The 13,214-nt window shown below is 41.7% G+C and overlaps 1 protein-coding gene across 4 annotated transcripts in view; it reads right to left on the bottom strand.

Annotated features, from left to right (window-relative positions):
• VEZT (vezatin, adherens junctions transmembrane protein) overlaps positions 1-13,214 on the bottom strand; it is a 106,470-nt gene that overhangs the window by 71,285 nt on the left and 21,971 nt on the right. For 2 of the 4 annotated variants that reach the window (XM_075856849.1, XM_075856850.1), the window contains exons 3-4: positions 9,837-9,926; positions 970-1,145 (exon numbers count right to left, since the gene is read on the bottom strand). In XM_075856849.1, coding sequence (XP_075712964.1) covers positions 970-1,145; positions 9,837-9,926 — 266 coding nt within the window. The remainder of the gene's footprint in view (positions 1-969; positions 1,146-9,836; positions 9,927-13,214) is intronic. The other 2 variants (XM_075856851.1, XM_075856852.1) reach the window with 1 other exon arrangement.

The raw sequence follows: 13,214 nt of genomic DNA, 5'->3' as shown, positions 1-13,214 counted from the left end.
GAGCACAAATGCGCACTCTCCTCTCTCCAGCTCTTACACTGTCCGTAGCAGTGACACGCCCCCTTGATAGTTCAGAAGACAAGTACAAGACTGTGATCTCTCGCAAGAGATCACAGTCTTGTCCTTGTCTGCCGAGAGCTGAAGAATGATAGCGTGCGTGGGCTTGGCCGCTCTCCTCTCTCCAGCTCTTGCATTTTCCGCAGAAGTGACAAGCCCCCTTGCCATTACACACCCCCTTGCCAGTTCGGCAGACAAGTACAAGACTGTGATCTCGAGAGAGAATCAGTCTTGTCCTTGTCTGCCGACAGCAGAAGAGTGAGAGCGTGCGCACACACTCTCTCCTCTATCCTCGATGTAACACTGTCCGTAGCTGATTGGACAGTGTCACAGCCATAGTATCACGCCCCCTTGCCAGAACACGCCCCATTGATAGGTCAGGGGGTTATTTAAATATTGGGCGCAAAATATAACGGCACCGATATCTAAATAATGGAGGAGGGTAGAAAAAAAAATGTAAAGTGCCCCAGGGTTTTGTGCAGCCATGCCTATTACATGCTGCACATGTATGGTGAAAGGTTCTCTTTAAAGGACAGTGACGCATGAACGTTGGCCTTCCATTCGGTCAGAGGAACAGAAAGCTAAACGGAAGGCCAACGCAGATGCGAACAGGCCCTTACGATTTCAGCAAATAGATCCAATTCTGAACACACAGCTGCACGGCTTGTTACAAGACGCAGCTCTGAAAACTGTACTGTAATCAGTCCTGCACCTGTGTGATCACATGACCAGGACAGATCTTTATCCTGCAAGCAGAGATCTTGAAAACATGAGTAGCCAATGCATAAGCCTTATTGTATAACTTTAATCTAGTAGTAAATATTCAACTTTCTCTTTACTTTAATTTCAGGAAAATTTTATGTAAAGAAATAACTTTAAGTTAGTTAATGAATTCCATTTGGTGGGCTATACCAAATATTAGGTGTTGCTAGGGAGCCTAGAGATGGAAGGTGTCGTTTCTGTTGATTCTGGGTCTGACCAGCAGACAGGATTCCCGGGTCAAGCAACTCAATGAGCTCCACATCCTCCTGTATCAGGACTTCCTGCAGCAGGATTGCACGCAGGCTATCAAGTCGGAACCCAATATCCTAACAGAGTGGAGAAGAGAAAACAGATGATTATTAACCCTTTTGTGTCTCGTCACAGAAACATAAAACTGACATTGCAGGAATGTTCATGCTAATGACAACCTATAGCACTGTACTTGACATCTCACATGGCTTGATTCTACTTGATTCAAACAGCAAAATGTATGGCAATTCACCTATACGGAACGGTTACCATCATCTTCACAGTTGGGCAATTGGTGAAAACTGCTCATATATTTCTTGGTGTAAGCTGCTCCTAGATTTCTGCATTGATTACTAATAAAATGTGGTGGGATTGTTATCGAAGTGACAATTATATCCAAACACAATGTAACTAAACTAATAAACACACGAATAGTTGTACGATTCAGTTCTTTTATTGAGCACATTGAGTCTACAGTGCAGGCAAAAAAGTAAGTGGCAAATTTAGGAGAGGAGATTGGAAGTGCGGGTTTCACAGGTGCGCTGCCCATTAAATAAAAAGCACACACAGCCTGGTTACTGACAAATCTTAGTTAGTGTGAACCATGCCTCAAGACAAACAACTTTCAAAAGACCTCAGAAAAAGTATAGAGATGCATGAAACTGGAAAAGGCTACAATAGCATTGCTAAAGACCGGTAAGTACATCAATCCACGGTTAGACAAATTGTTTAAAAATGGAGAAAATTCAGTGCGTCCTGTAAGGGTATGTTCACACGCACTAATTACGGACGTAATTTGGGCGTTTTTGCCCCGAATTACGTCTGAAAATAGCGCCTCAATAGCGTTGACAAACATCTGCCCATTGAAAGCAATGGGCAGACGTTTGTCTGTTCACACGAGGCGTAATTTACGCGCCGCTGTCAAATGACGGCACGTAAATAGACGCCCGCGTCAAAGAAGTGACCTGTCACTTCTTTGGCCGTAATTGGAGCCGTTATTCACTGACTCCAATGAATAGCAGCGCCAATTACGTCCGTAATGGACGCGGCGTTCAAGCGCCTGCACATGCCGTTACGGCTGAAATTACGGGGATGTTTTCAGGCTGAAACATACCCGTAATTTCAGCCGTTACGGACGCCCTCGTGTGAACATACCCTTAAGATCACTCCAAGAGCACAATAAGCAATCCTGAAAAGGTGAGAAAGAACACAAGGGTAATAGCTAAAGACCTACTAAGGACTCTACAAACTGCAAAAACTTCTGTTCATGTGTCCACTATTAAAAAAACACTGAACAAGAATGGGGCTCACTAAAGGACACTACGAAAAAAGCCACTGCTGTCCCAAAACAAACATTGCACCATCTCTTAACCCCTACCCGCACCAGGACGTAACTGTACGTCGTTGCGGGAAGTTACTTCCCGCACGAGGACGTACAGTTACTGAGTTAATCCCAGTGCACACTGTCGGCGACAGTGTGCACCGGGAACCAGGAGGTCAGCTGTCGCCGACAGCTGACACTCCCCTCTTGCCGGCCAGCGGTCCTTTGCCGCTGATTTCGGCGCATTAACCCCTTAAATTCGGCGATCGGGTGCAATCGCCGAATTTTAGGGGTTTCTAACATATCGGCAGACCCCCGTCCGAAATCGCGGGGTCTGCCGATAGTTAGTATGGCAAACGGAAGCCAAACAATGGCTTCCGGGTCTGCCACGGACAGAAGCCCATCAGGACCAACCTTCGGCTGGTCCTGATAGGCTTCCTGTCAGAGTGACAGAAAGTCACTGTGCCGTTCCCGATGCACACTGTCGGCGACAGTGTGCATCGGGAACTTGGAGATCAGCTGTCCCCGACAGCTGACACTCACCAGTGTTGCCGATCAGCGGCTCATCGCCGCTGATTTCGGCAATTAACCCGTTACATGCGGGGCTCGATTGCGATCTCCGCATGTAGCGGGTTTGTAGCGCATCAGCAGCCCCCATGCAATCGTGGGGGCTTCTGATGCTTGTGATGGCACCCGGGGGCCAGACAACGGCCCCCAAGTCTGCCATGTATGTCAGCCTATGAGGATCAGCCTCTGCTGATCCTCGTAGACCAACTGTCAGAGTGACTGTGACGTCACACTGACAGTTGGAATACATTACACTACCTAGGTAGTGTAATGTATTCTAGCAGCGATCAGAGCTGCAGGTCAAAAAAAGAAAGTGTAAAAAGTAATAGAAAAGTTAATAAACAAAAATATAAAGTGTAAAAAGTAAAAAAAAGTTAATAAAAATGTTTTATAAAAGTGTAAAAATAAAAGGTTTTGTTTTCCTATAATAAGTCATTTATTAGAGGGAAAAAATGAAAACGTTAAAAAAAAGTACACATATTTGGTATTGCCGCGTTCGTAACGACCCAATCTATGAAACTATAATGTTAATTTTTCCAGACGGTGAACGCCGCAAACAAAATAAACGGAAAACTGTCAGCATCGCTATTTTTTGGTCACCACCCCTCCCAAGATATAGAATAAAAAGTGATCAAAAAGTCGCATTTACCCCAAAATGGTACCAATAAAAACTACAACCCGTCCCGCAAAAAACAAGACCTCCCTCAGCTTTTTTGACGAAAAAATAAAAAAGTTACGGCTCAGAATAGCGTGTCCCAGAAAATAAATTATTTTATAGAAACTTAATTTTATTGTGCAAACGCTGCAAAACGTAAAAAAAACTATACAAATATGGTATCGGCGTAATCGTACCGACCGGCAGAATAAATTAAAACGTAATTTATTGCGCACGGTGAACGCTGTAATAAATAAAGAATTTAAAGCGCCAAAATCGCTGTTTTTTGGTCACCCTAGCTCTAAAAAAGATCCTGAGGGGCCAAAATGATCACTATACCCCTAGAAAAATTCCTTGAGGGGTGTAGATTCCAAAATAGGGTGACTTTTGGCGGGTTTCCACTGTTTTGGTCCCTCCGGGGCGTTGCAAACCCGACATGGCACTGAAAACCAATCCAGCAAAATCTGCGCTCCAAAATCCAAAAGGCGCTCCCTCCCTTCTGAGCCCTGCTGTGGGTCCAAACATCAGTTTACGACCACATATGGGGTATTGCCGTAATCGGGAGAAATTGCTTTACAAATTTTGGGGTGCTTTTTCTCCTTTATTCCTTGTAAAAATGAAAAAATTCTATGTTTCCACAGAAAAATAGGTGATTTTCATCTTCACAGACTAATTCCACTAAATTCTGCAAAAAAACTGTGGGGTCAAAATTCTAACTATACCCCTAGAAAAATGCCTTGAGGGGTGTAGTTTCCAAAATGGGGTCACTTTGGGGGGGTTTCGGCTGTTTAGGTACCACAAGACCTCCTCAAACCTGACATAGTGCCTAAAATACATTCCTAAAAAAAGGAGGCCCCGAAATCCACTAGCTGCTCCTTTGCTTCTGCGGCCTGTGTTTCAGTCCATTAGGACACTAGGGCCACATGTTGGATATTTCTAAAATCTGCAGAATCTGGGCAATAAATATTGAGCTGCGTTTCCCTGGTAAAACCTTCTGTGTTACAGATTTTTTTTTATTACAAATGAATTTCGGCAAAAAAAATGAAATTTGTAAATTTCACCTCTACTTTGCCTTAATTCCTGTGAAACGCCTAAAGGGTTAAAATATTTTCTGAATGTGGTTTTGAATACCTTGAGGGGTACAGTTTTCAAAATGGGGGGATTTATGGGGACTTTCTAATATATAAGGCCCTCAAAGCCACTTCAGAACTGAACTGGTCCCTGAAAAAATGGCCTATTGAAATTTTATTGAAAATATGAGAAATTGCTGCTAAAGTTCTAAGCCTCGTAACGTCCTAGAAAAATAAAAGTACGTGAAAAAAAATGATGCAAACATAAAGTAGACATATAGGGGATGTTAACTAGTAACTATTTTGTGTGGTATTACTATCTGTTTCACAAGCAAATACATTTAAATTTAGAAAAATGCTAATTTTTGCAAATTTTTGCTAAAATTTGAAGTTTTTCACAAATAAATATTGAATTTATCGACCAAATGTTTTCACTAACATAAAGTACAATATGTCACGAGAAAACAATTTCAGAATCGCTTGGATAGGTAAAAACATTCCGGAGTTATTACCACATAAAGTGACACATGTCAGATTTGAAAAAATAGGCTGTGTCCACAAGGCCAAAACAGGCTGTGTCCTAAAGGGGTTAAAGTGTAACTAAACTTACAACAAACTTCAAACATGTCATAGTGACATGTCAGAAGTTTTGATCAGTGGGGATCCGAGCACCGAGACCCCCACCGGTCGCTAAAACTAAGCGACAGAAGCGCTCGGGTTAGCGCTGAGCCGCTTAGTTTCTGATCGTTTTTTTTCAGACAGCCAATGTAATGGTGTACGGGCTCATAGACTTTCTAATGAGTACGTACACCAACTACTCGGCTTTCCGAGAAAAGCCGATCAGGAACAAAGCAGCTCAGCGTTCACCCGAGCAGTTCTACCGCTTCGTTATAGCGATCTGTGGGGGTCTTAGTGCTCAGACCCCAACCAATCAAGACATGTCCCTTAAAGGACACACTGGACCCTGCTTTCAGCTCAGAAACTTTAACACAATTTCATTTAACGTTCGCAGTTACAATATCCGTTTCCAATTTTGGATAAAATAAAAACTGAATGGAAAAAATTTAATTAGGCTCTCTAAGAGCAATGACATTTGAGATAAAATTTAAAACATAAAAGACACACAAAGATACACAACTATATACAGTATATGAAGCAACTTTTAAAAGCAAGGCTACTTAGTGGGCAGTATAAAGCGTTGGTGGGCTACTAGAGGGAGATAGTGAGTGCCAAGCATGCGATTCATGTTTGCTTACACATATTAAATGAGTATTAATTCAGGCCAAGAGACTTTCCAGGGCAAAGCAGAGCTCTGAAATGTGCAGATTCAACAACAGTAGGCACAGTCATCTGCATCCCACAAACCTAAGCCATCGACACCAGCTTCAACTAGCAAGATTTGCGCCAAGGGTGAGCAGTTATTTTACTGCCAGGGTGTTACTCTGTCTATGCCATTTCTCAATGGTGGCATTCATAAAGAAAAATCTTGACACTCATTATATTAATGGCTGCAGATCAGAGGTGTGTCTGGCTTAAATGTAAACTAACTGCATTTCCTTAAAAATTCTATATCCTTCAGCTAGAAACATTTAATCAAGAGGAAACCGTAAATGTCAGCATACATAATCTATACGTGTGTTCATTTTCAGTTAAAGGTAGAAGAGGTGTAAGTTGATTCATTTGATGCTCAAAAAAACGGTATTCTAATCTCAATTTCTAAAAATCTGATGACACTTTACATAGGCCACTTCACAAAGGGCAGAAACGTGGAGTAAAGGTACACAGCGTATCCGCCGTGGCAGCCGCAGGGGATTCGGGCCGAAAAACAGCACCAAAAATTGTGGTGCAGTTTTTCGACTGCAGAAAACAGAAAAGAACAAAATCCCATACTTACCTGATGACGTTTGATCCCATATGACTGCTGCAGCCTGTGAGCAGCATAGAATTAAGGGTAAGTATAAGATTTTGTTTTTTTCCCTGAGGTGCGATTTTTCCCACAGAATCACAGCTTTGCCGCCGTGACTAAATTAGTTGCGGAAAATTCGCAGTATTTACGCTACGTTTGAACCCGGACTACGTGTAGAATGAAAACGCCACTGATGAGTGGTCTTTTTTGGTACTTTATTATGCTCTATGGCAAATTTTGGGTGGCCAAATAGGGCAATTTCGTGAAAAAACGAACAAGTGTAATACACGCCCACCGAAAACAGATATCTGTGGAAAGTAGATCTGCTGTGTAGAATTTTTTTTGGTGGTTGCTGGGTGCTGTAGTTGGGAAGTCATTCATGCCAAACGACAAATCAGCACCCCATCACTAGAAACCCACATCAGGCCGCAGATCAAGGCGGAGTTCCATTGCACAATTTCATTTTAACTTATGGCATTGTCGTTTAACATGACAACCTGCGCAGACCAACCACGAACAGCAGTCATTCAGAAAATGGCCGTCTAACATCACTAATGTATGGCCTGCTTAAAGAGGCTCTGTCACCAGATTTTGCAACCCCTATCTGCTATTGCAGCAGATAGGCGCTGCAATGTAGATTACAGTAACGTTTTTATTTTTTAAAAACGAGCATTTTTGGCCAAGTTATGACCATTTTTGTATTTATGCAAATGAGGCTTGCAAAAGTCCAATTGGGCGTGTTTAAAGTAAAAGTCCAAGTGGGCGTGTATTATGTGCGTACATCGGGGCGTTTTTAATACTTTTACTAGCTGGGCGTTCTGATGAGAAGTGTCATCCACTTCTCTTCAGAACGCCCAGCTTCTGCCAGATCACGCTGTGACGTCACTCACAGGTCCTGCATCGTGTCAGACGAGCGAGGACACATCGGCACCAGAGGCTACAGTTGATTCTGCAGCAGCATCAGCGTTTGCAGGTAAGTCGATGTAGCTACTTACCTGCAAACGCTGATGCTGCTGCAGAATCAACTGTAGCCTCTGGTGCCGATGTGGCCGACACGATGCAGGACCTGGGGCAGGAAGTGAGTGACGTCACAGCGTGATCTCTCGAGAACACGGCTGTGTCTACACTGCCAGAAGCTGGGCGTTCTGAAGAGAAGTGGATGATACTTCTCGTCAGAACGCCCAGCTAGTAAAAGAAGTAAAAACGCCCCGATGTACGCACATAATACACGCCCACTTGGACTTTTACTTTAAACACGCCCACTTGGACTTTAGCAAGCCTCATTTGCATAAATACAAAAATGGTCATAACTTGGCCAAAAATGCTCGTTTTTTAAAAATAAAAACGTTACTCTTATCTACATTGCAGCGCCTATCTGCTGCAATAGCAGATAGGGGTTGCAAAATCTGGTGACGGAGCCTCTTTAAAGAGTGGTCACGAGAGATTTTTCAACTGCGCCATTACAAAGTGCCTTGTAACTTAGGTCTTAGGCCAGGTTCACAAATAGGCAAGACTGAGTGATCGTGCTGCATGAAATAAAAATATTACACAAATAAAAAGTATAGCGTGCTGAACCCCTTTTTCACTGCTCAAAGATTAGTTACTAGAAATCTGACAAAACATTCTATACGAAATTATATTGAAATCAGTAGCAGGTTTTTTTTTTAGAATTTAGTTTCATATTTCCAGTAACAGAAATCCCTGTGCACAGTACAAAGAGGTTTAAAGGGATATTACAATCTCAGCAAATAAAGTTTTGTCATTCGGTAATAGAAAGTTGTATGGTTTTCCAATATAATTTCGGTATAAATTGCTCCCGGTTTTAAGATCTCTGATTGCAGTCACGTAAAAGGGACGATCATGGTTTACTTTCAGGGTATGAAAATCGGTCATGATCATGTGATAAACCCACAGCCCATTACAAGGCTCTGATAACTGTAACGAGCCGTGCACCTGTGTGATCATCACATGACCAGTACAGATTTTCAGCTCTGGAAGTAAACAATGAGGGATGCCGTTTCAAGAAAGCGAACAAGAGATCTTAAAAATTAGGATGTGAGGAATTGATGCAGAAAGTATATTGCAGAAATGCAGAAGATACACAAGAAACAAGTTGTATTTGCTGAAACTGTAACCACTCTTTAAAGGGAACCTGTGATAACATATTACAGAACTAAATTACCTGCATGTCATTATATTGCTGGGCTTTAGCATCCTAAACATGCCCCTCTCAAAACGGTCTATTTTAGCATTTAGTATAAAAAGAAGTGATAATACATTGTGCACTGTATGTAAATTACTAGAGAGGAGTCCAACAGCATCCCGCACATGCTCAGATGAAGCCGAGGCCCAGTACACCTGAACTCATCTCAGGACGGCAATTTACATTCAGCGCTCGCTCTATTAGAACTTCTTTTTAGACAATATGAAAACACACAGATAGTTTTGAGGGGGGCATGTTTAGGATTATAAACCCCAGCATTATAACATTATGCTGGTGGCTTGTTGCCCCAAAATCTAGTGACAGGTTCCCTTCAAGGGGTTTTCCCATCAGGGACATTTATGACATGTCCACAGGATATGTCATAAATGTCAGATAGTTGCGGGTCCCAGCTCTGGGTCCCAGATCTATCTCTAGAACAGAGCCCCCTAAACCCCATTCTACAGTTCTGTGTTGCGGCTGAAGCTTGTGATTTCCGACAATGAAGAAGGAAACAGCGCAGCTCGCATGCTACGCGGTTTCTGTAAGACCCATAGAACTGAATGGTAGTTACAGAAACAGCGTAGCTCACATACTATGCTGCTTCGGTCACTGGCGTTCACTGCTATGGGAGTTACGGAAACAGCTTAGCTCAGCGAGCTACGCGGTTTTCTTCTTCATGGACTGAAATCACACGCTTCAGCCACAACACGGGGTTTAGGGGGCCCGGTTCTAGAGATAGATCTGGGACCCAGAGGTGGGACCCACATCTATCTGACATTTATGACATATCCTGTGGATATCAGAAAAAAGGAGATTTTTGAAGCAGCACTAGTCCCGAGTATGGTGCGGTGCACGCTGTCAAGCCAGGCAAACCCACTCCAGCACGATGTATATCCAAAGAAGTCTTCTTTGGATATCCTGTGGATATGTCATAAATGTCCCTGATGGGAAAACCCCTTTAACTATAGAGGTCTTTTATTATGGAAATCACTGGTGGTACCCACAAAAAAAAAAAATGTGGAAAAGCAAAGAGATTATTTACTTACCAATAAGTGGACCTTCTCATCTTTTTTCTTTTCTTGAATAAAAGGGTTCCAACGTTGCCATATTTCAAGCGCCCTCTTGTAAAAGCCTGGCTGAATATATTAGAATAGTGTAAAGTCACCGTTGCTGACCCTCACCTCCTTTTCAACTGCAATGTTACTTTACACACAACAATAACAGAAAACATATTTCTTAAGATGTTTATGAGTGAACCATTCATTAACCCCTTCAGGACAAAGCCATTTTTTTATTTTTCATTTTCGTTTTTCCCTCCCCGCATTCCAAGAGCCATAACTTTTCTATTTTTCCATCAATAGAGCGGTGTGAGGGCTTATGTTTTGTGGGAGGAGTTGTAGTTTATTTTCGTACCATTTAAAGTTCCATATAATGTACTGGGAAATGCAAAAAAAATCTTTGCGGGCTGAAGTTGGAAAAAACGATGATTCCTCAATTATTTTTTGGGTTTCGTTTTTACGGCTTTCACCATGCGCCAAAAACGACAACATATCTTTATTCTGTGGCTCAATACGATTACGGTGATACCAAATTTATATAGGTCTTTTTATATTTTACTACTTTTGTTAATAAACTTTTTGTTAAAAAAAAAATCTTTTGTGTCGTCACATTCGGAGAGCCATAACTTTTTTATTTTTTCACTGAGCGGTGGCAGGGGTTATTTTTTGCGGGATGGGTTGTAGTTTTTATCGTTACCAGTTTTTGGTGCGTAGAACTTTTTGATCAGAGCTAAGTTGACCAAAAAACAGCAATTTTGGCGGTTTACATTTTAATTTTTTACAGCGTTTCCCGTGCGCGGTAAATAACGTTGTATTGTAATAGTTCTGACTTTTACGGACGCAGCGATACCAATTTTGTTTACTTTTTACATTACTTTAGAGGTAAAATAGTTTTTTTTTTAACTTTTAATATTAATTTTTTTTCTCACTACTAAACTTTTTTTCCGCTTTTTTTTTCTTTTTACACACTTTATTAGCCCCCCCCAGGGGACTTGAACCAGTTAACGTATTGCAGTATAACGTAATTTTTACGGGCTTCTGTTAAGCCCTGCCACAGGCAGAGAGAAGGCAGTCCTGGGGGCCTTCATTGGGCCCCTGGGCTGTCATAGCAACCGTCGTCACCCCCGGATCTCACTGTGGGGGGGGGGGCGATGAGCTGTTGAAGGGGGCTGCCCCCCTCTTTTCAACGCCTCAGATGCTGCAGTCGCCATTGATATGGCCATATTGGAGACACACACTTCTTTACAGAATTATCTATATTGACAGTGCAGCATGGTGTGTGCGTTTTGTGGCAGCTGCAATGAACTTATTTGTGGAAGAAATGTCAAAGGCTATGATAAACTCCAGGAAGTGATGTACAGCCCCAACCCCAGGGAGCGATAGCATACACAGCCTTATCTGTGTGGATAGTTTTGCTGTGCGGTCTCATCCAGGCCTTATGGAGTACAAGAAAGCTTTCATTAAAAAAAACCCTGTCCTTTACTAATAAACAGTATACAAAAAACAGGTAAGTGTCAGCCTATTGTGATTGCTACAGTGGCCAACATGAAAACTGCAATATTTCAAGACTATTTTTTTTAATAAGGATAGTCAGATTAAAAAAAAATTAAAAAAAAAAGAACAGTAAAAAATCTATTTATAATTTTTTTATTATAAACACCTGATTTAACCCCTTAATGACCACCGATACGTCTTTTTACGGCGGTCATTAGTGGGCTTTATTCTAGAGCGCCGCCAAACTACGTCGCTGCTGTAGAATAAAGTAAACAGAGCAGGGAGCCGTGAAATCTCCCTGCTCTCAGCTGCCAGAAGCAGCTGAGGGCTGGGGGCGTCCCTGCTCTGCCGGGTGAGATCGATATTAGTATCGATCTCACCTGTTTAACCCTTCAGATGCGGTGCACAATAGCGAGCACCGCATCTGAATGGTTTTGGAGAGAGGGAGGGAGCTCCCTCTCATCTCACTGACACCCGGCGATAAAATCGCCGAGTGTCTGTGTCTTCTATGGCAGCCGGGGGTCTAATAAAGACCCCCAGGTCTGCCTGCAGCGAATGCCTGCTAGATCATGCCGCAGGCATGACCTAGCAGATGCCTGTCCGTTTTAAACGGACAGGCAGTAATACACTGCAATACAAAAGTATTGCAGTGTATTATAATAGCGATCGGAGGATAGTGAAGTCCCCTAGTGGGACTAGTAAAAAAGTAAAAAAAGTTTAATAAAGTTAATAAAAAAAAAAAGTGAAAAAAAAAAAAAAATGAAAAACCCAGCTTTTCCCCTTACAAAATGCTTTACTATTAAAAAAAACTACAATAAAGCAAAAAAGTTACACATATTTGGTATCGCCGCGTCCGTAACGACCCCGACTATAAAGCTGTTACATTATTTAACCCGCACTGTGAACGCCGTAAAAAATAAAATAAAAAACAATGGAAAAATTGCTGTTTTCTGTTAATCCTGACTTAAAAAAAATGTGATAGAAAGTGATCAAAAAGTCGCATCTACTCTCAAATGGTACCAATAAAAACTGCAAGTCGTCCCGCAAAAAACAAGACCTTATACAGCTATGCCGACGCAAAAATAAAAAAGTTACAGCTCTTCGAATGTGACAATGGAAAAATCTAAAAAATGGCTTGGACATTAGGGCCCAGAGTGCCAGCAGGGGGAAGGGGTTAAAGAGAACCTTTCACCTCCCCATACATGTGCAGCTGAGTGCAGCAGGTAATGGGCAGGGCTTCACAAACCCTGGGGCACTTTAAAAAAAATTTCTACCCTCCTCCGTTATTTAGATATCAGTACCGTTATATTTGGCGCCCGATATTGAAATAACCCCCTGAACTGTGAATGGGGCTTGTTATGGCAAGGGGGCGTGTTTCTATGGCTGTGACAATGTCCAATCAGATACATTTTCATTGGTACCATTTTGGGGTACATGTGATATTTTGATCACTTTTTATTTCATTTTTTTGGAAAGCAAGGTGACAAAAACCAGCAATTCTGATGTTTTTTACTTTTTTTTTTTACAATATTCACTGGGCTATAAACGACAATTTTACTTTATTCTGCAGGTCGATACAATTACGGCGATACCAAACGTATATAGTTTTTTTATGTTTTTTATGTTATAGTTTTTTTTATAGTTGTTTCAAATAATAAAATTTTTGTGTCGCCATTTTCTGAGAGCCATAACTTTTTTATTTTTCCGTCAAAAAAGCTGTAGGAGGGCTTGTTTTTTGCCGGACGGGTTGTAGTTTTTAATGGTATAATTTTGGGGTACATGCAACTTTTTGATCATTTTTTTTTATTCTGTTCTGGGAGGTGTAATGTCTAAAAAAACAGCCATTCCGTGCGGTTAAAATAGCGTGATATT

This window comes from Rhinoderma darwinii, chromosome 3, assembly GCF_050947455.1.
Source record: "Rhinoderma darwinii isolate aRhiDar2 chromosome 3, aRhiDar2.hap1, whole genome shotgun sequence".
NCBI lineage: Eukaryota > Metazoa > Chordata > Amphibia > Anura > Rhinodermatidae > Rhinoderma > Rhinoderma darwinii.
Note: the sequence above shows the minus strand (reverse complement) of the source record. Positions and strands in the feature narration are given on the sequence as shown.